Consider the following 20,524-nt stretch of genomic DNA (forward strand, 5'->3'; position numbering starts at 1 on the left):
CGTGTGTGATTCAGTCATCCCGAGCTCTTCCCCTTGGAATCGGAAGTACCTGAAACATAAACTGAAAACTGTAAGCATAAAAACTATTTATGAGGGTTGCGACTTCGACAATGCTTTGGCTTCCGGTGAGAGGCATTTAAAAACTATTTATGTTTTGTTGTAAGAGAGACAGGGAAGAAGGAAATGGGGTATTTTAGTTTTATTTTTTTAATTGTTGGAGAGAGAGAGAGAGAGAGAGAGAGAGAGAGGGGGAGAGAGAGAGAGATAGATAGAGGGAGAGAGAGAGAGAGAGTGTGTGTGTTTCTTTTTTGTTTTCTTGTTTAGATTTTTGTAATAAAAAAACTGGAAAAAAAAATACCAAGGGCAAAATCGTTATTCTATAAAAATTTAAAACAAAATGGACCAAACTCGCAACAAAATAAAACTTTCTGACCACCCTTGCGACCAAACTTGCTCATTTTTACATACCACAGGGACCATTCTCGCAATTTTATCTCAAAGAAACACCATATACAAGAAGTATTCCATCTCTTCTGACTCCCGCATCAAATTGCTATGCAAGACAGCAAAAGGAAAACAATAAAACGACATACGGATTTAACATGATTTGTTCGATATAACCTATGTTCGTAGACATAAACTGGATATCTCTTCTATTAAGCGTTTCACATGCTCACATTATTTTAAATATTTGTAACAGCAAACCCTGCAAACCTTAATAACCAAATAGGTATGTACCGCCACTATGATCCCCATCCACCGTAACTAGATAAGTGTTTGTTATGTATAACTTCGGGTCATTTAAAATTCGTTAACTTTGTTTTGAGTCGGATTATTTATTTAGATCACTAAATTCCAAATTACATGTTAATATGATTTTCATGTCTTTCCCTTTATATAGCTTCTTCAAATGTTCCAATTTCCATAACATAATTCTTGAACATAATAACATTATTGCACATAAGACTTTCCGGAGTTTCCTTTCCAAAAATAACTTAAACTCAAGTACAATGTTCAATGAACAACTTACAAACACTACATCAAATATATGAAGTACAAGTGCACAATAATATATGCAAAAGGTAGTTTAAGGAGAGAAAAATCTGAATGAGATATGAGTAGATAGCCTGGACTTTTACAACATGACCTTGATTGCTACTTTCCACTCAAGTACAACAATATATTGCAAAATATACTACCAAATAAAGCCTTTTAAACCTGTTGTTGTAGTTGAGGTCCTCCAAGCTGGATTTCCTCGCCGACGGTGGGATTCACCACCGTCTCCCCCATGTAAGCTCCTAAAACCGTCGACAAACTAAGCTTATCAATCACTTCCCGATGATGCGATTTGCAGACCAGATAAAGCACCGTTTGGGTCACTATGAAGAGCAAGAACAACATCAAAAGCAAAAGCCCACATAATATTCCGATCATCACCCTCCAAACCATCGCTAATTCGAAAACACCTCGACCATATTCCACGAACAACTCATACACAACAAATAATCCCACCAAAAATGCGTACAAAACGAATGCAATTCCCATTCCCACTTTCTTCTTCCCATTCGCGAGATACTTACCTTTCTTCATGGCTTTAAATCCTTGAGTGTTTTCAAGAACACTAATGACGCTAGCCAGTTGACAAACAACGCTCAGGTATAAGAAAACAATAATGTATACGATGAGGAAGATAAGCAAAAGAATTAAAGTCAATATTGATGTGTTGCGCAAGAAAGATCTGAAGATAGCTAGAGCCACCGAGCCGATTACGTCGTAGATGAAGAGCGCAATGTATATGATTACGAAAGTGACTAAGAGTCGTTTCCAGACCTTCTGAACGACTTTCATGGCATTTCGGAAAAGGGTTTCTCGGTCGGTGTAGATGGAGGCGACGGTGAAGACGACGGCGGCGGTGGAGAGGAGGGAGAAGACGGTGAGGAGGATGATGAAGGCGATTTTGAATAGCAAGTAGTAGAGCCAATCCATGGCGCTTGTTCGGTTTCCATCGTCGTCATTAGGTTCAAACTGTAGGAAAGAATTGGTCTCCATCTTCAAGAATACATGGTGGGAGATTTCCATCTCAGCTAAAAACACGATTGTGAGAGGTAGGATTAAGGTGAGAGTGATTTGTGCGAAGATTTTCTTCCATGAGAAGATGGTTTTGAATGAGTGTTTGAAGATTCCGAAGAAGCCAACGGATTTCATATCTTCTTCGCTTCGATCCATGGTGGTTTGTGTGGGATTTTTGCAGGTGAAGTTGTGTGTAGGTAGGTGTATGAATGGATAGAATCGCTTACCCTTTATATCTAACTCACCAATTTATTTAGTGGGATCCATTCTTCAACTTCTTGTTGATATATATACAAATTAATGATATAATACTGGCAACTTTCATTACCAACTTGCAACTTGTGGGGTGGTCGATAACTAATTAAAGGCAGTATAGCAACAGATATGTGGCTATTAAAGACTCCAATAAACTCGGGGTCGGATCTAATCAAGTGAATGGATACTATAATGGGTCAAAAAGCTTACATGCATGAAGCAATAATAATGATTTTTCTTTGGGTGATGTAGAGCTAACGAAATCATAAGTTCACTTGATTCGAAAAATATTGTTCAAACTAATGAACTTTGTTTGTCGATTTTACACATCAATTGGATTAAATCAATGGACTATTATTGTAAATTGGATTCTACAAGGTCACCTTAGAACAACCATAATCGTGATTTGTTGGTTAACTTACAAAAGGTATTATGTACCACTTATTCAACCCAACTTTATTAAATGTTGATTTTTTCAATCCTTGTACCTTGTATCTTACAAATGGACTTATTTGTTTTGACTAGACAATAAAAACCAACAAAAAATAGTTTTATCCAGAATCCCATGAGAAGTTAATCCTGATAATCACAAACAGTAGACAACAAACAACCTTGAGCTTGTTGTATAGAACTAGTCATTGTCAAAACTTGAACTAGAGATCATTTGTTTATCCCAAAGTAACAAAAAATAATTTAGTTGGCTGGTTTGATAGTGTAGCATTATTTTTAAGTTTTTTTTATTGGATTTCAAACAAACAAAAAACACAATTAAACTTAGGGTTAAATGCAAAAATTAGTAGTGCAAGCATATTTCTAGAATTTTACTAAATTGTTTCATTTTCAATTGTTATTATTACCGCGTTGTTTTTCGAATACATTTTCAGTAGAATAACATATCATAATGGGTAAACTACTACCTTATCGGTCGTCTCATTGTTAGAATGATTATGCATTTCGAAGTACAATATTGTAATAAAAATTTCTTAAAATCTAATGGTGTTTGCCAAGGTCTAAACCGAGGAATTAAGTTTCCATGGATTATACGATTTTTGTTGGATACTCATAATGGGCTGGGTATATTGAATGAATGAAGAGGTGTAGAAAAAGCCGGTTTTAAACCGGTTCAAGTTAGAAAAATAATTCATGCAATAACAAATACAATATACACTTTTTTTTTAGAAAAAATAACAAATATAGCTATTTTCTTATTTTGTTTTACAAATTTTAGCCAAAAAAAAATTCTTAAACCAACAATCATATATTTCGTTGGGCATCCTGCAATACCATTATGCATACTGTGAAATGGGTCCATTATAACATAGTTGTTGGTATTTTGTGATGTCCTTAAACATTTCGCAGGATACCTTGTGAAATGGGTCTACGAACAATACGAAATGGGCCGGAATAGGCTGGACATACTCCCCCATAATTATTTTTTTTTTTTTTTTTTTTTTTTTTTTACTTTCAGATTTTCAATTCAAACGTCTAGAAAAATATGAAGTTTAATAAGCATTAATTAATTTAAAAATGAGTTTTTAATAACTTGCTTAAAGAGTTTTGGATAAGTTATTCTTTATTATATATAAAAACATAATTGCAATATATATATATATATATATATATATATATATATATATATATATATATATATATATATATATATATATATATGTATAATAACCTTTAACTAGATACAATTAAGCTTTGACAATTTAACTAAGAGGGTGTTTGGGAGTGTTTTTTATACTTAAAAGTGTTTTTTTTAGAAAAGTGTTTATTGGTTTATGACTTTTTTCTAAAAACAGTTTTAAAAATATGTTTGGATAAGTTTTTAAGTTGGTAAAAGCTAAAAAGTCAGTAAACCCTAAAAAGTCACGGTTCTCTTGCTTTTCAAAATTTGTTTTTTCTTCTTTAAAAAAAAGCTCTTTTTAAAAGCATTTTTCATTTACCCAAACACATTTTCAGCTTATTTGCTTATTTGTGACATCCCCAAAATCTCGGCCAGAAAAGACCGATTTCATTTATGCTTTTTAAAATAATTTTCAGAGTAAATCCTTTTAATTTTAAAACAGATGCGGAATTTGTTCCCAAAAACAAAACATGATAAAATAGATATTTATCAAAACATTTCATAAAGAAATATAATTTCATTTCATAATCAAAAGTCGGGATGTCATGTTCCGATACAGATCATAAAGCATAAACGATAGCATTACAAGTCATTCAACAAATACACAGACTTGTAAACAAAACAACTTGATGTTCGCCCATCTTAAGCTCTTGCGCCACTTCCTGTAAAATAAATCAACTGAGTGGGTCAGGCTTGGGAGCCTGGTGAGCATATAGGGTTTTCAACCCACAATAATTATATTTAATTTCAACAATCAACAATAAACCCGATTACCCATTCCCGTTATCCTCACCTTACGTTCCTAAAAATAACGTCTATTATAAGGAACCTATTTCAGGATTTTTCATCGGGACGGACATTACTGCAGAGGGGCTTCCTCAACATTAAGTGTCCTAAAGGCAACCATGTGGGGGATAGAGTACACCGGTGAACACGTCGTTCACAACACCTACAGGTAATGAGCCTGCTAGTGTTCCACAGGACAGTCTAGAATAGTCCGTGGTCGTCATCCATACTCTGCTGAATGACTAGAATAACACCAATAACACCGAGGCCTCTCATCTGTTTATTACACACCAATTACCTACCCATGTTCTACCCAACATATTAGTAGATAAAAATATACAGTTTTATACATTGTTTAAAAACTTGTATAACATGCTTTAAGCAATACATATTCCACATAACAGATGAGGCATACACACATAACACGTATTTCATAGAGAATACATCAGATCTATAAGATAGAAGAGAGTGAATATACACTCACACGTATAACAACCAAATATATACACATAACACGTATTTTATAGGAAATACTTCATAATATTGCGTTGGAATGAAAATAACTACACACTCACTTGATCAGAAGATGATCGGGCAGCACTATGGCTTGCAGGAAGAGGTGTTTCTCCGTAGATCTGGAAGATCTTCACAAAACCGGGCTCCTCGCGGGCAGCGTTTCGGCTCGGGAAAAAACGCTCTTCGGGATCCTCGGGGCTTCGGATCTTACTTCGGGGCTCGGGAATATTACCGGGGCTTTGAGGTATAAACGGCACGCAAATCGAGGCAAAACTTAGAGAGAGGGAAGAGTTTGAACAAGAGAAAATGGCTGAATTCGAGTTCTATTTATAGGCTGCTGGGTCTGGGATTACGCGGGGTGTACTCAAATTACGCGGGGCGTACTCAGTACGCAGGGCGTACTCGGGTTACGCGGGGCGTACTTTGACGTCACTGTGTGCGTCGACTGGTGGCACTCAAGTATTGGTCAGAGAAATTGCATCCGACTGAGTACGCGGGGCGTACACAAATTACGAGGGGCGTAATTGACTTGTCAAACTTCTAAATTGCGTAACTTTCGCATACGAGCTCCGTTTTCGACGTTCTTTATATCCATGCGAAGGTCAGACCATACTCTACAACTTTCATTTAGACTCCGTCGGCTAATTTTGACTTTTATTTTTATTATTTATTTTTAGAAGGCCGGGACAGAAAAACTTCGTTATAAATTCATAACTTCTTCGTCTGACGTCCGTCCTCGCCTAACTTGTCATCGTTTCGCTACTAACAACGAGATCTTCGTTTCTCATTTAGATTGTTTCGGCTAAAAACCGCTCGATCTCAAATCAAGTATTCGGGCTGCATACTGCCACGTCGAAACTTCAGAAAATCATAACTTCCTCATACGAAGTCAGATTTGGGCGTTCCTTTTATGCACGCTCTCGGTTTAACGAAATCTACGACTTTTGTTTAGATCTCTAAGGCTAAATATCGCTCTATCTTAAATTCATATTTTACGTCACTCGGCGTCGTGTCGGTTCTGTTGCGAAACTTCGACAGGTCATAACTTCTTCGTTATAACTCGGATTTTGGCATTCCTTATATCCCCGGAATCCTTGTTTCGACCACTACAACTTTATGCAAAGATGTCGGGCTTATCTCACACTTAAATTTTGATGCTTATTTTATTCTTAATTTATTAAATTATAAAAATTAAGAAAATACACACATAAATCACATAATTCAAATAATTCACAAATAATACATTCTTATTATTTCCAGTTGAGTTACAAGGTTAACCTAGACTATTACATTGCTAAAAATGGAAAGCCTAGAAACACGGGCGTTACAATTCTCTCCACCTTAGAATGATTCCGTCCCCGGAATCACACACCAGCAAACAAATGCGGATAGCGACTCATCATGTCACTCTCCGTCTCCCAGGTGAGATTTGGCCCATTCGTGTGTTTCCATCGGACAAGCACTAACTCCACCATCTTACGTCGCAATTTCTTAGTCTTTCGGTCAACAATTGCCTCCGGTTCCTCAATCAACCTTTTGTTCTCATCGATCCTCAACTCTGAAAGTGGAATTATGTCGGGAACTTCTCCCGTGAACTTCCTCAAATAACACACATGGAAAGTGTTATGAATTCCATTCAGTTCTTCTGGTAGTTCGAGCTTGTAAGCTTGGTTCCCAATCCTCTGAAGAACTTTAAACGGTCCAATAAACCTTGGACTTAACTTTCCCCTTTTTCCAAATCTTATAAGTCCCTTCCACGGCGAGACTTTAAGCAAAACCGAATCTCCAACTTCAAAAGTCATCGGTCTTCGCTTTTTGTCAGCATAACTCTTTTGACGATCCTGAGCTGCTAACATTCTCTCCCTAATTATTTTCAACTTTTTAGCAGTTTGATGGACTATCTCCGGCCCCATAAACTGCTTTTCCCCAGCCTCAAGCCAACAAGACGGCGTACGACACTTCTGTCCATACAAGGCTTGATAAGGTGTCATCTTTATGCTCGAGTGAAAACTATTATTATAGGAAAATTCTACCAAAGGTAAATGTTCATCCCAATTACCTAGGAATTCCAAGGTACACGCTCTCAACATATCTTCAAGTGTTTGTATCGTCCGTTCGCTCTGACCATCAGTCTGCGGATGGTAAGCTGTACTTAAACACAACTTGGTACCCAATTCCTCTAGTAGACTTTTCCAAAATCTTGAGGTGAAACGACTATCACGATCCGACACAATTGTTAGCGGAACACCGTGAAGTCTCACAATTTCCTTCACATAAGAATTCGCAAGCTTTTCCATAGACCATTTCTCATTGGCTGCTATGAAATGCGCACTCTTAGTGAATCGATCGACGACCACCCAAATCATGTCGTGACCATTCTTTGTTCTGGGCAGTTTAGTGACAAAATCCATAGTAATGTCTTCCCACTTACCCATAGGCACAGGCAATGGTTCTAAACTCCCGTACGGTTTCTGATGTTGTGCCTTGACTCTTGCACAAGTCACACACTCGGCCACATACTTCGCAATGTCGAGCTTCATCGTCGGCCACCAATAATAGGGTTTCAGGTCCCTATACATTTTAGTGCTACCGGGATGAATTGAGTACATGGTCTTGTGAGCTTCTTCCATCAGAAGATCTCTGACTCCTCCTGTCTTAGGTATCCAAATCCGATCTTGGAACACCTTCAGTCCGTGACTGTTTACACCGAACACCAACGTTTTGCCCAAACGTTCCTCCTTTCGGTCATTCTTCTCCGAAGCTTCCTCTTGAGCTTTCTTTATACTTTCCAAAATAGTCGAGACAACTTCAATTCTCAACGCTCTTGGCCTTCTCCTTTCAAGATTGACTTTCCGACTGAGAGCATCAGCGACAACATTGGCTTTACCGGGGTGGTAAAGTATCTCACAGTCGTAGTCTTTAAGTAGTTCCAGCCAGCGTCGTTGCCTCATATTCAATTCTTTCTGACTAAAGAGATATTGGAGACTCTTATGATCAGTGAAAAGTTTGCACTTCGTGCCATAGAGGTAATGCCTCCATATTTTCAAAGCGAAAACTACCGCTGCCAACTCCAAATCATGAGTCGGGTAGTTCTTTTCATGCTCTTTCAGCTGTCGAGATGCATACGCGATCACCTTATCTCTTTGGGTCAAAACACAACCCAATCCAACACCAGATGCATCGCTATAAACAGCGAAGTCTTCAACTCCATCGGGTAGAGAAAGTATTGGTGCCTCGCATAGTTTCTTCTTTGGCTTCTCGAATGCTTCTTTATGCTTATCACTCCAAGCATAAGTAGCTCCTTTGTGGGTCAAAGCTGTTAATGGACTAGCAATCGAAGAAAAGCCTTGGATAAACCTTCGGTAATATCCGGCTAATCCTAAAAAGCTTCGAATCTCCGTGGGACTTTTTGGTTGTTCCCACTTCATTACAGCTTCAATCTTTGCTGGATCAACCATTATACCTTCTTGGTTGACCACGTGACCCAAGAATTGGACTTCTCGAATCCAAAAATCACATTTGGAGAACTTCGCATACAGCTTCTCCTTCTTCAAGACTTCCAAAACTTCTCGCAAGTGTCTGCCATGCTCCTCTTGGCTTTTTGAATAAATCAGAATGTCATCTATGAACACTATCACAGATTTATCAAGGAACGGGTTACAAACTCTGTTCATTAAATCCATGAATGTTGCGGGAGCATTGGTTAGTCCAAACGACATAACCAAAAACTCATAGTGTCCATATCGGGTTCTGAATGCAGTCTTCTCTATATCCTGCTCTCTTACTTTTAGCTGATGATATCCTGACCTCAAGTCGATCTTTGAGAAATAACTTGAACCTTGTAGCTGATCGAATAGGTCATCAATCCTCGGCAACGGATATCTATTCTTTATTGTTGCCTTATTCAGCTCTCGGTAATCAATGCACATCCTCATGCTTCCATCTTTCTTCTTTACGAATAACACCGGAGCTCCCCAGGGTGATGAACTAGGTCTAATGAAACCTTTGTCCAATAACACCTGAAGTTGCATCATTAGCTCCTTCATCTCTGTCGGTGCTAATCGATAAGGTGTTTTTGCAATTGGCGTTGTTCCGGGCAACAAGTCAATACGAAATTCTACTTGTCGATCGGGCGGTAATCCAGGAAGATCTTCGGGAAATACTTCCGGATAATCACACACAACGGGAATATTTTGCATCACCTTCTTTTCCTTCTTAGCATCAATCACGAATGCTAAATATGATGTACATCCCTTAGTCAAACACTTTCTGGCTTTCATTAGAGAAATGATTCCAGAATTTACTCGGCGTTTGTCCCCATACACCATAAACGATTCTTTTCCAGGCGAATTCACTTTCACTATTTTCTTCTTGCATAAAATTTCGGCATCATTGGCACTAAGCCAATCCATTCCCAAAACGATGTCGAAACCATTAAGTTCTATAGGTAATAATTCCTCGTGGAACTTATTCCCATTCAAATCAATTAAAATGTTTTTCATACGATGGCTAATAGGTACAATCTTGCCACTAGCAACTTCGACTAATAAAGCATTATCTAGTCTCACAATAGGCAAAGCTAGTTTTCTACCAAATTCATGCGATATAAAGGAGTAGTTGGCTCCAGAATCAAATAAAATTTGGGCAGGCAATTTGTTAACGAGAAAGGTACCTGAAGCGACATCAGCTTCATCTTTAGCAGCTTCCAGTGTCATCTGGAATGCTCTCGCCTTTGGCTTTGGCGGAATGTTGGGTCTTGATGCCTCCTTCTTCTTCGGACAATCCCTTGAGATGTGCCCCTCCTCACCGCAACCATAACAAACATTCTTGGTGAAAGTGCATTCGTTGGCATAATGCCCTGGCTTTCCACATTTGTAGCATGTGGTTTCCCCGCCACACTTGCCATGATGCTTCTTCTTGCACTTGTCGCACCATTTCGCCTCTACCTTTCCTCCACTTCCTCTCGAACTAGACTTCGAGAATTTACTTTTCTTGCTGGACCCTGAAAATCCATCGATTTTCCTTTTCTCACCAACCTCTGACCTTTCTAGACCTTTTTCCCTGATCTGGGTCTCAACATTTCTAGCAGCCCAGATGGCGGCTTTCAATATGGTTGCTTGCTTAACCATTGGACCATAGTCCGCTGGTAGTCCAAGGGCAAACTTGTTGACCTTAGAGAGTTCTGTAGGCACCAAATATGGGATAAACTTCATCTTTTCCGTGAAACTTGTAGCGTATTCAGTAACGATCAATTTCCCTTTCTTCAAATTCTGAAACTCATTACTAATTTCCAGAAGGTCCTGCTCGGAGTAGTATTGCAGTTTTAGTTGTTCCAGAAAGTCTTCCCAAGACATTTTGCTTGCTTCTCCCTTGGGCATAGAGTCAGCTAAAAGCTTCCACCAACTCAACACGCCAGATTTTAGCAGAGGGATCGCAAGAGCGGTCTTCTGCCTGTTGCTGCATTCGCAACTTTCAAACATAGTCTCCATTTCAGAGACCCAGTCCATAACTTGTACCGGCGTCGGGCTTCCGGATAGGCATGGTGGTTTGGATGCCATGAAATCCTTATACTTGCACCCACGACCATCATTTCCTCCATACTGGTTATTGCGTCTAACCACTGGTTGTTCGTCTTGACCAATGATCCCACTAAAGTTTTCTCCTTCAGACTGCCCTCCATTCTCCTCGGGCTCTTCAGCTTGAATTGACGGTTCTTCACGATTCTGCCTAAGTAGGCGTCTTGTTTCTTCCATCTGACGATCCAACATCATTTGAATCATCATTTGTACACCAACCATTGTTATCGGCTCAGGTATAGCAGCTACGACAGGTACTTGCTCGATTACAGGCGGTTGATTCCTGTTTTCATTAGCATTTCCAACTCCGCTTCTTGTTCTCACCATTTTGATCTATACACCGAATAATTTCACCTTATTACTCCAAACGATTACATGCTAGTTCTAATATCGTATACATACGCTTAGAATCCTAAACACATAAACCTTCAGATCCGGTTGGCAACAAACCGTAGATCCGCACAAATAATATCATATATGGCAACATATAACATTTAGCACATAAAAGCATTTTAGGCAACTTTCCTAAAATAAACTAGTGCTCGTGTCTAAAATTTATTAGACACACACCTCACAATCTCCACTTAGAATGCTAAGTTTAAGTTTAGAAATCCTACAAATTCCTAATTCGCTTAAACTAATGCTCTGATACCAACTGTGACATCCCCAAAATCTCGGCCAGAAAAGACCGATTTCATTTATTCTTTTTAAAATAATTTTCAGAGTAAATCCTTTTAATTTTAAAAGAGATGCGGAATTTGTTCCCAAAAACAAAACATGATAAAATAGATATTTATCAAAACATTTCATAAAGAAATATAATTTCATTTCATAATCAAAAGTCGGGATGTCATGTTCCGATACAGATCATAAAGCATAAACGGTAGCATTACAAGTCATTCAACAAATATATACATATACAGACTTGTAAACAAAACAACTTGATGTTCGCCCATCTTAAGCTCTTGCGCCACTTCCTGTAAAATAAATCAACTGAGTGGGTCAGGCTTGGGAGCCTGGTGAGCATATAGGGTTTTCAACCCACAATAATTATATTTAATTTCAACAATCAACAATAAACCCGATTACCCATTCCCGTTATCCTCACCTTACGTTCCTAAAAATAACGTCTATTATAAGGAACCTATTTCAGGATTTTTCATCGGGACGGACATTACTGCAGAGGGGCTTCCTCAACATTAAGTGTCCTAAAGGCAACCATGTGGGGGATAGAGTACACCGGTGAACACGTCGTTCACAACACCTACAGGTAATGAGCCTGCTAGTGTTCCACAGGACAGTCTAGAATAGTCTGTGGTCGTCATCCATACTCTGCTGAATGACTAGAATAACACCAATAACACCGAGGCCTCTCATCTGTTTATTACACACCAATTACCTACCCATGTTCTACCCAACATATTAGTAGATAAAAATATACAGTTTTATACATTGTTTAAAAACTTGTATAACATGCTTTAAGCAATACATATTCCACATAACAGATGAGGCATACACACATAACACGTATTTCATAGAGAATACATCAGATCTATAAGATAGAAGAGAGTGAATATACACTCACACGTATAACAACCAAATATATACACATAACACGTATTTTATAGGAAATACTTCATAATATTGCGTTGGAATGAAAATAACTACACACTCACTTGATCAGAAGATGATCGGGCAGCACTATGGCTTGCAGGAAGAGGTGTTTCTCCGTAGATCTGGAAGATCTTCACAAAATCGGGCTCCTCGCGGGCAGCGTTTCGGCTCGGGAAAAAACGCTCTTCGGGATCCTCGGGGCTTCGGATCTTACTTCGGGGCTCGGGAATATTACCGGGGCTTTGGGGTATAAACGGCATGCAAATCGAGGCAAAACTTAGAGAGAGGGAAGAGTTTGAACAAGAGAAAATGGCTGAATTCGAGTTCTATTTATAGGCTGTTGGGTCTGGGATTACGCGGGGCGTACTCAAATTACGCGGGGCGTACTCAGTACGCAAGGCGTACTCGGGTTACGCGGGGCGTACTTTGACGTCACTGCGTGCGTCGACTGGTGGCACTCAAGTATTGGTCAGACAAGTTGCATCCGACTGAGTACGCGGGGCGTACACAAATTACGCGGGGCGTAATTGACTTGTCAAACTTCTAAATTGCGTAACTTTCGCATACGAGCTCCGTTTTCGACGTTCTTTATATCCATGCGAAGGTCAGACCATACTCTACAACTTTCATTTAGATTCCGTCGGCTAATTTTGACTTTTATTTTTATTATTTATTTTTAGAAGGCCGGGACAGAAAAACTTCGTTATAAATTCATAACTTCTTCGTCTGACGTTCGTCCTCGCCTAACTTGTCATCGTTTCGCTACTAACAACGAGATCTTCGTTTCTCATTTAGATTGTTTCGGCTAAAAACCGTTCGATCTCAAATCAAGTATTCGGACTGCATACTGCCACGTCGAAACTTCAGAAAATCATAACTTCCTCATACGAAGTCAGATTTGGGCGTTCCTTTTATGCACGCTCTCGGTTTAACGAAATCTACGACTTTCATTTAGATCGCTAAGGCTAAATATCGCTCTATCTTAAATTCATATTTTACGTCACTCGGCGTCGTGTCGGTTTTGTCGCGAAACTTCGACAGGTCATAACTTCTTCGTTATAACTCGGATTTTGGCATTCCTTATATCCCCGGAATCCTTGTTTCGACCACTACAACTTTATGCAAAGATGTCGGGCTTATCTCACACTTAAATTTTGATGCTTATTTTATTATTAATTTATTAAATTATAAAAATTAAGAAAATACACACATAAATCACATAATTCAAATAATTCACAAATAATACATTCTTATTATTTCAAGTTGAGTTACAAGGTTAACCTAGACTATTACATTGCTAAAAATGGCAAGCCTAGAAACACGGGCGTTACATTATTGAATAAGCAAATAAGCTAATAAGCCTTTTTTATAAACAATCCCAAACACCCTCTAAAAATCTTAAGATAATTATTAAATAATAATAATAATAAAGCCAAAGTAAATCAATTAATTTGAGTAAAATCAATTAATTTGAGTTATACCATGTATTCTATGAACCAAGAGTAATGTGACCATTAACTACCAAAAGCATATAAAATATATAATAAATATATGATAAAAGACATGTCAAGAAAAGGTACTAAAAGGTCACGGTAACTCTATTCTATACTCTGAGTCTCTGACATTGTGTAATTCTCAAAACATAATTATTGAAAAAATATATATCAACACATGTTCGAGTCTAAGTTTCAAAAGCAAAACAGAAGATAACCACAAACTGAGCAGAAGAATACGTTGTACTAAGGTTTATGCTTACAGTTATGGATTAAATTTTTTTCGAGTACTTTATCATATCGTGGGAAGGTGAACGAGTTATTGTACACACATCAATGTTCTATGATTTAAGATTTCATAATACTCTTCTTTTTAAATTATATTATGAGTTATAGTTTATGAATAAATGGTTTTACCTTGAATATGTCTTTATGAAAATACGTGTATAATTCTATTTTAAAATGAAAAGTTTGCTTTAAAATTTAGGACATTACACGTATTATCCTGTTACCATAGTTTTACATCAATTATTAACATCATTATATATAGGGGTGATAATATATATATATATATATATATATATATATATATATATATATATATATATATATATATATATATATATATATATATATATATATATATATATATATATATATATATATATATAATCATACCCGTCAACATTAACAAGCACTTTTCAATGCGTCTTTTGAAACTTCCTAAGCTTGGACCATCCAATAGCATGAATGATCACATTCGCTTATCGTGTACTTATAAAATGCGGACCAGAAAAGTTTCCAGAACCTATATTTGACATAACCATGTATCAGAATATTAACAAAGAGAAAACATTAAAAGGATAAAAAGAGAATAAAAAACATGCATAAATCATACACCGATTTTTGAGGATAAAGAAGATTATGAAGCTTTCTAAATATCGTCTTTAACAAAGGTTCTAAATGGCATGAGGCGAGGCGTGGCGTGGTGTAACACCCGTTTTCTGAGCTTGTCATTAATAGCGATGTAATAGTTTAGGTTAACCTTTGTAACCCGTTTTGAAATAATATAAGTGCATTATTTAAGTATTATGTGTTTTGTGCTTAATTATGTGTCTTAATTGAATTAAAAATAAAGCGTCAAAATAAAATATTAGATAAAGCTGATATCTATGGATAATGTTGTGGTGGTTGAAACAAGGATTCTGGAAATATAAAAAATGCCGAAATCCGAGTTATAACGAAGAAATTATGACATGTCGAAGTTTCGCGACAGATTCGGCAACACTGAATGATATAAATAGTGAATTTACGATAGAGCGATATTTAGCCTTAGTAATGTAAATGAAAGTCGTAGAATACGTTAAACTGAGAGCGTGCATAAAAAGAACACCCAAATCTGACTGCGTATGAGGAAGTTATGATTTTTCGAATTTTTGACTTAGCGGTATGCAGCCCGAATACTCGATTTGAGATCGAGCGGTTTTTAGCCGACACAATGTAACGCCCGTAGATCATGACTAGTCAATTTATAGACGATAAGAGTCAAAAATGACTTTTTGATGAAACATTATTTAGAATGAGTAATCTTAACTAAGTTATAGTATATGTTACAAGGATTTCGTACATATAAAGAACGCCGAAATCCGAGTTATAACGAAGAAGTTATGACTTGTCGAAGTTTCGCGACATAACCGGCACGACACAGGGCGACGTAAAAAGTGAATTTACGTTAGAGCGATATTTAGTCTTAGCAATCTAAACGAAAGTCGTAGAATACGTTAAACCGTGAGCGTGCATAAAAAGAACGTCCAAATCTGGCTTCGTATAAGGAAGTTATGATTTTTCTAAGTTTTGACTTAGCGGTATGCAGCCCGAATACTCGATTTGAGATCGAGCGGTTTTTAGCCAAAACAATCTAAACGAGAATCAAAGATATCGTTAATAGTAGTGAAACGATAAAAAAAAATAGGCGAAAACGGACGTCAGATAAAGAAGTTATGAATTTATAACGAAGTTTTCCTGTCCCGGTCTACTAAAAATAATATATAAGTAATATATTTATAATATATTAAAAATAAAGGCAAAACTAGCCAACGGAGACTAAACGAGAGTTGTAGATCATAATCTCATCTACGAGTCGATATAAAGAACGTCGAAAACGGAGTTCGTATGTGAAAGTTATGAATTTCTAAAGTTCGGGGCGTGAACCTCAACCTGTATCAGAGACCACGACGTGGCAACAGTGGCCACGACGTAGCATGACTTCTGACGCATTCTAGAGCCTGCCAAAGCAAGTGGACGATGACACATGCAGTGACGACCAAGCCCACGACGTGGCAAGGGCAAATTTTGCCCTATAAATAGATTTGAAGGGTCAGCCGATTATGGTTGCTCCATCCCTTCTCTCCCACTCCCGATACACACTCTAAGCCCTATTTTAATCCCCCTGAAGCCCCGATAACATCCCGATACCCGAAACGAGTCCTGAAGCCCGAAGATCCCGAGAAGAAAAGAGTTTCTGAGTCGAAGCTCTGCCTGTGAGAAGCCCGGTTTTTCTGAAGATCTTCCAGATCTATCGAAGAATACTACTTTTACAAGTTGTAGTGTTGTCCGATCATCTTCTGATCAAGTGAGTGTATGGTTACTTTCTTCTAACACATAAATATAAAGTATTAGTTGTGAAATACGTGCTATGTGTTATATATATATATATATATATATATATATATATATATATATATATATATATATATATATATATATATATATATATATATATATATTGTTTGTCTATTTGAGATGGGCTTGGAATTGATGTTTTTATACCGGTGTTAAATGATTTAAACTGTATATGTATTTTATATCTACAAATGTGTCGGGTAGAACATGGGTAGATGAAATAGCGGCGACTATGAGACGTAGTGCCTATAGAGTAAAGCATTGGTGACAATGTGACTTCATGCCTATTGAGTAAGCTTTGGTGACGATGCGACTTCATGCCTATTTGAAAAACCTTGGTGACGATGTGACTTCGTGCCTATTAAGTAAACCCTGGCGACTATGTGACTTAGTGCATATTGATAAACCTTGGTGACGATGTGACTTCGTGCCTATTGTATAAACCTTGGTGACTATGGAGTTAGCGCCTGATAATTATGGATTTAGTATCTGATAGATAAGCTTTAGCAGCAATGGACTTCATGACAATTCCTTAGGTAAATCCTTAGGAATGAATGAATGAATGATAGTGGATTCTTAGGGTAAACCCTTGAGAAAATAAAGTAGATATGGGGATGGGTATTTGGGTTGATTGTTTGATAATTTAATATAATAAATGTATTATTGTGGGTTGAAAACCCTATATGCTCACCAGGCTCACAAGTCTAACCCACTCAGTTTACTTTGCATTACAGGTAATGGCACAAGGGTATAAGTTGGTGGACATGACGAGAGATTTTGGATTATAGATCAGTAGTTATAAATAACTGTTGTAAGGTCTATTTTATATTGTTTATGCTTTTGGTTTGTATCGGAACATGACATCCCGATGTTTTATTATTTAATGAAAATACATTCTCTTTGAGAAACGTTTTGATAAATTTTATTATATTTTCTTTTGGGAACAAATTTCGCAACTCTTTTAATCAAAAGATTACTCGGATTTTATAAAAACAAAGCATAAACAAATCGGTCTTTTCTGGCCATGAAATTGGGGATGTCACAGTTGGTATCAGAGCATTGGTTTAAGCAAACTAGGAATTTGTAGGATTTCTAGACTTAAACTTAGAATACTAAGCGATGATTGTGAGATGAGTGTCTACCATATTTTAAGACACGAACACTAGTATATTTTAGGAAAGTTGCCTAAAATGCTTTTTTGTGCTAAATGTTATATGTTTTCCATATATGATATTATTTGTTCGGATCTATGGTCTGTTTCCGACCGAATCTGGAAACCTTATGTGTTTAGGATTCTAAGCGTATGTCTACGGTATTAGAACTAGCATGTAAACGTTTCGGAGTGATAAGGATGATTTGAATATCTATCGTGAATGGGGATCTAATTTCACCTTATTCGGTGTATAGATCAAAAATGGTGAGAACAAGGAGTGGAGTTGGAAATGCTGATGAAAACAGGAATCAAATATCAGTGATTGAGCAAATACCTGTTGTAGCAGCAGCACATAAACCAATGGCAATGGCTGGAGTTCAAGTGATGATCCAGGCAATGTTGGATCATCAGATGGAAGAAACCAGACGTCTGATTAGGCAAAATCACGAAGAATTGTCAATTCAAGTTGAAGAGCCTGACGTAAATGGAGGGAAGTCTGAAGGAGGAAACTACAGTGGGACCGTTGGTCAAGCCAACCCACCAATAGTTCGCCAAAACAACCAGGATGGAGGAAATGACGGACGTGGATGCAAGTACAAGGATTTCATGGCATCCAAACCACAGTGTCTTTCTGGGAGTTCAACACCGGTGCAAGTCATGGACTGGATCTCCGAGATGGAGACAATGTTCGAAAGTTGCGAGTGTAGCAACAGACAGAAGACCGCTCTTGCAATTCTTCTATTAAAATCTGGAGTGCTAAGCTGGGGGAAGTTACTGGCTGGTTCGATGCCCAAGAGGGAAGCTAGCAAGATGTCTTGGGAAGAGTTCTTGGTGCAACTAGAAATGCAATACCGCTTTGAGCAGGATCTTCTGGAAATCAAAAATGAGTTCCAGAATCTGAAAAAGGGAAAATTGAGCATCACTTAATACGCTACAAGCTTTACGGAGAAGATGGAGCTTACTCCATAACTAATTCCAACGGAACTTTCCAAGGTCAACAAGTTTGTCAATGAATTACCAGTGGACTTTGGTCCGATAGTCAAACAACAACCACTCTGAAAGCCACCATCTGGCCAAAGAAAAACGCACCGCCACAGCCAAGGGCATTCCACATGCTCCTCGACGAAGCAGAAAATGACGGGAGGACTAAAAGATGAAGACTTCATATTAATATATAAAGTCTATATCAGGAAGCATAACATGTTAGAGGCATAGTATATGGTGAACTTGAACTTTTATGTAATAGTTTCAAGAATTAATATAAACCCTGGTTTTGTTATCTGATGTGTTGAATGATTATATGATTTATGTATGGTGACTTGGTTAACTGCGAGACAATACTTGGGACGAGTATGAGTAGGTTTGAATGGTAGTAGAGATCTATACTACCGGAAGCACAGGACTCACGCTTGGATCATGGGAAGTCGCAAGGTTACCAAGAAGCTAGTAATTGATTCCGTTTTATTCAAGCATGTCATTACCATTGTTTCGGTAATGACTAGTAAGATGGTTGCTATTTCGACCCTAGTGGTCATATCAATTGAGTCCGACTACGATGAGAGGTCATCAGGACACGACCCATCGGTCTATTACAATAGATAAAGGAAAGTATTTATCCTAAGAAGAAGAAGGAGTCCACAATAAGGATTTATTTGGTAACTCGGAAGTTATGATTGAAAGTACAGCATAGTACGAAAAGTAGAAGCAACATTTGCTGTAGTCAAGAAAAACATAGAGTTATACACTCTTTCAAGGAAACATAGAAGTTACGGTTATTACCTAGAATGAAGAAATAACGTGTGGAATCATTATGCAAGCCCTATTTCGTTGATGATTCTGGGATGTAATTATCCTAAGGGGGAGATAATTGTAACGCCCGTAGATCAGGGCTAGTCAATTTAGAGACGATAAGCGTCAAAAATGACTTTTTTATGAAAGATTATTTAGAATGAGTAATCTTAACTAAGTTATAGTATATGTTACAAGGATTCCGTACATATAAAGAACGCCAAAATCCGAGTTGTAACGAAGAAGTTATGACCTGTCGAAGTTTCGCGACAGAACCGACACGACACAACGCGACGTAAAAAGTGAATTTATCTTAGAGAGATATTTAGCCTTAGCGATATAAACTAAAGTCATAGAATACGTTAAACCGTGAGCGTGCATAAAAATAACGTCCAAATCTGACTTCGTATGAGGAAGTTATGATTTTTTCTAAGTTTCGATTTAGCGGTATGCAGCCCGAATACTCGATTTGAGATCGAGCGGTTTTTAGCCAAAAAATCTAAACGAGAATTGAAGATCTCATTAATATTAGTGAAACGAGAAAAAGATAGGCGAAAACGGACGTCGGATGAAGAACTTATGAATTTATAACGAAGTTTTCCTGTCCCGACCTGCTAAAAATAATATATAAGTAATATATTTATAATATATTAAAAATAAAGTCAAAATTAGCCAACGGAGTCAAAACGAGAGTTGTAGATCATAATCTCACCTACGCGTCAATATAAAGAACGTCGAAAACGGAGTTCGTATGCGAAAGTTATGAATTTCTAAAGTTCGGGGCGTGAACCTCAACCTGTGTTAGAGACCACGACGTGGCAACAGTGGCCACGACATGGAATGACTTCTGATGCATTCTAGAACCTGCCAAAGCAAGTGGACGATGACGCATGCAGTGACGACCAAGCCCACGACGTGGCAAGGGCAAATTTTGCCCTATAAATAGATTTGAAGGGTCAGC

The 20,524-nt window shown here is 37.6% G+C and overlaps 1 protein-coding gene across 1 annotated transcript; it reads right to left on the reverse strand.

Moving 5' to 3' along the window:
- Nucleotides 1-1,212: 1,212 nt before the first annotated feature.
- On the reverse strand, nt 1,213-1,986 carry LOC145003041 (uncharacterized). The gene has a single exon (XM_078962201.1). The coding sequence runs from the start codon at nt 1,984-1,986 to the stop codon at nt 1,213-1,215; it is 774 nt and encodes a 257-aa protein (XP_078818327.1).
- Nucleotides 1,987-20,524: the final 18,538 nt, after the last annotated feature.

This window comes from Lactuca saligna, chromosome 6 (assembly GCF_052625555.1).
Source record: "Lactuca saligna cultivar CGN05327 chromosome 6, ASM5262555v1, whole genome shotgun sequence".
Classification (NCBI taxonomy): domain Eukaryota; kingdom Viridiplantae; phylum Streptophyta; class Magnoliopsida; order Asterales; family Asteraceae; genus Lactuca; species Lactuca saligna.

Coding starts and splice junctions, on each gene's coding strand:
- LOC145003041 (XM_078962201.1), bottom strand. CDS start 1,986: ATGGATTGGCTCTACTACTTGCTATTCAAAATCGCCTTCATCATCCTC.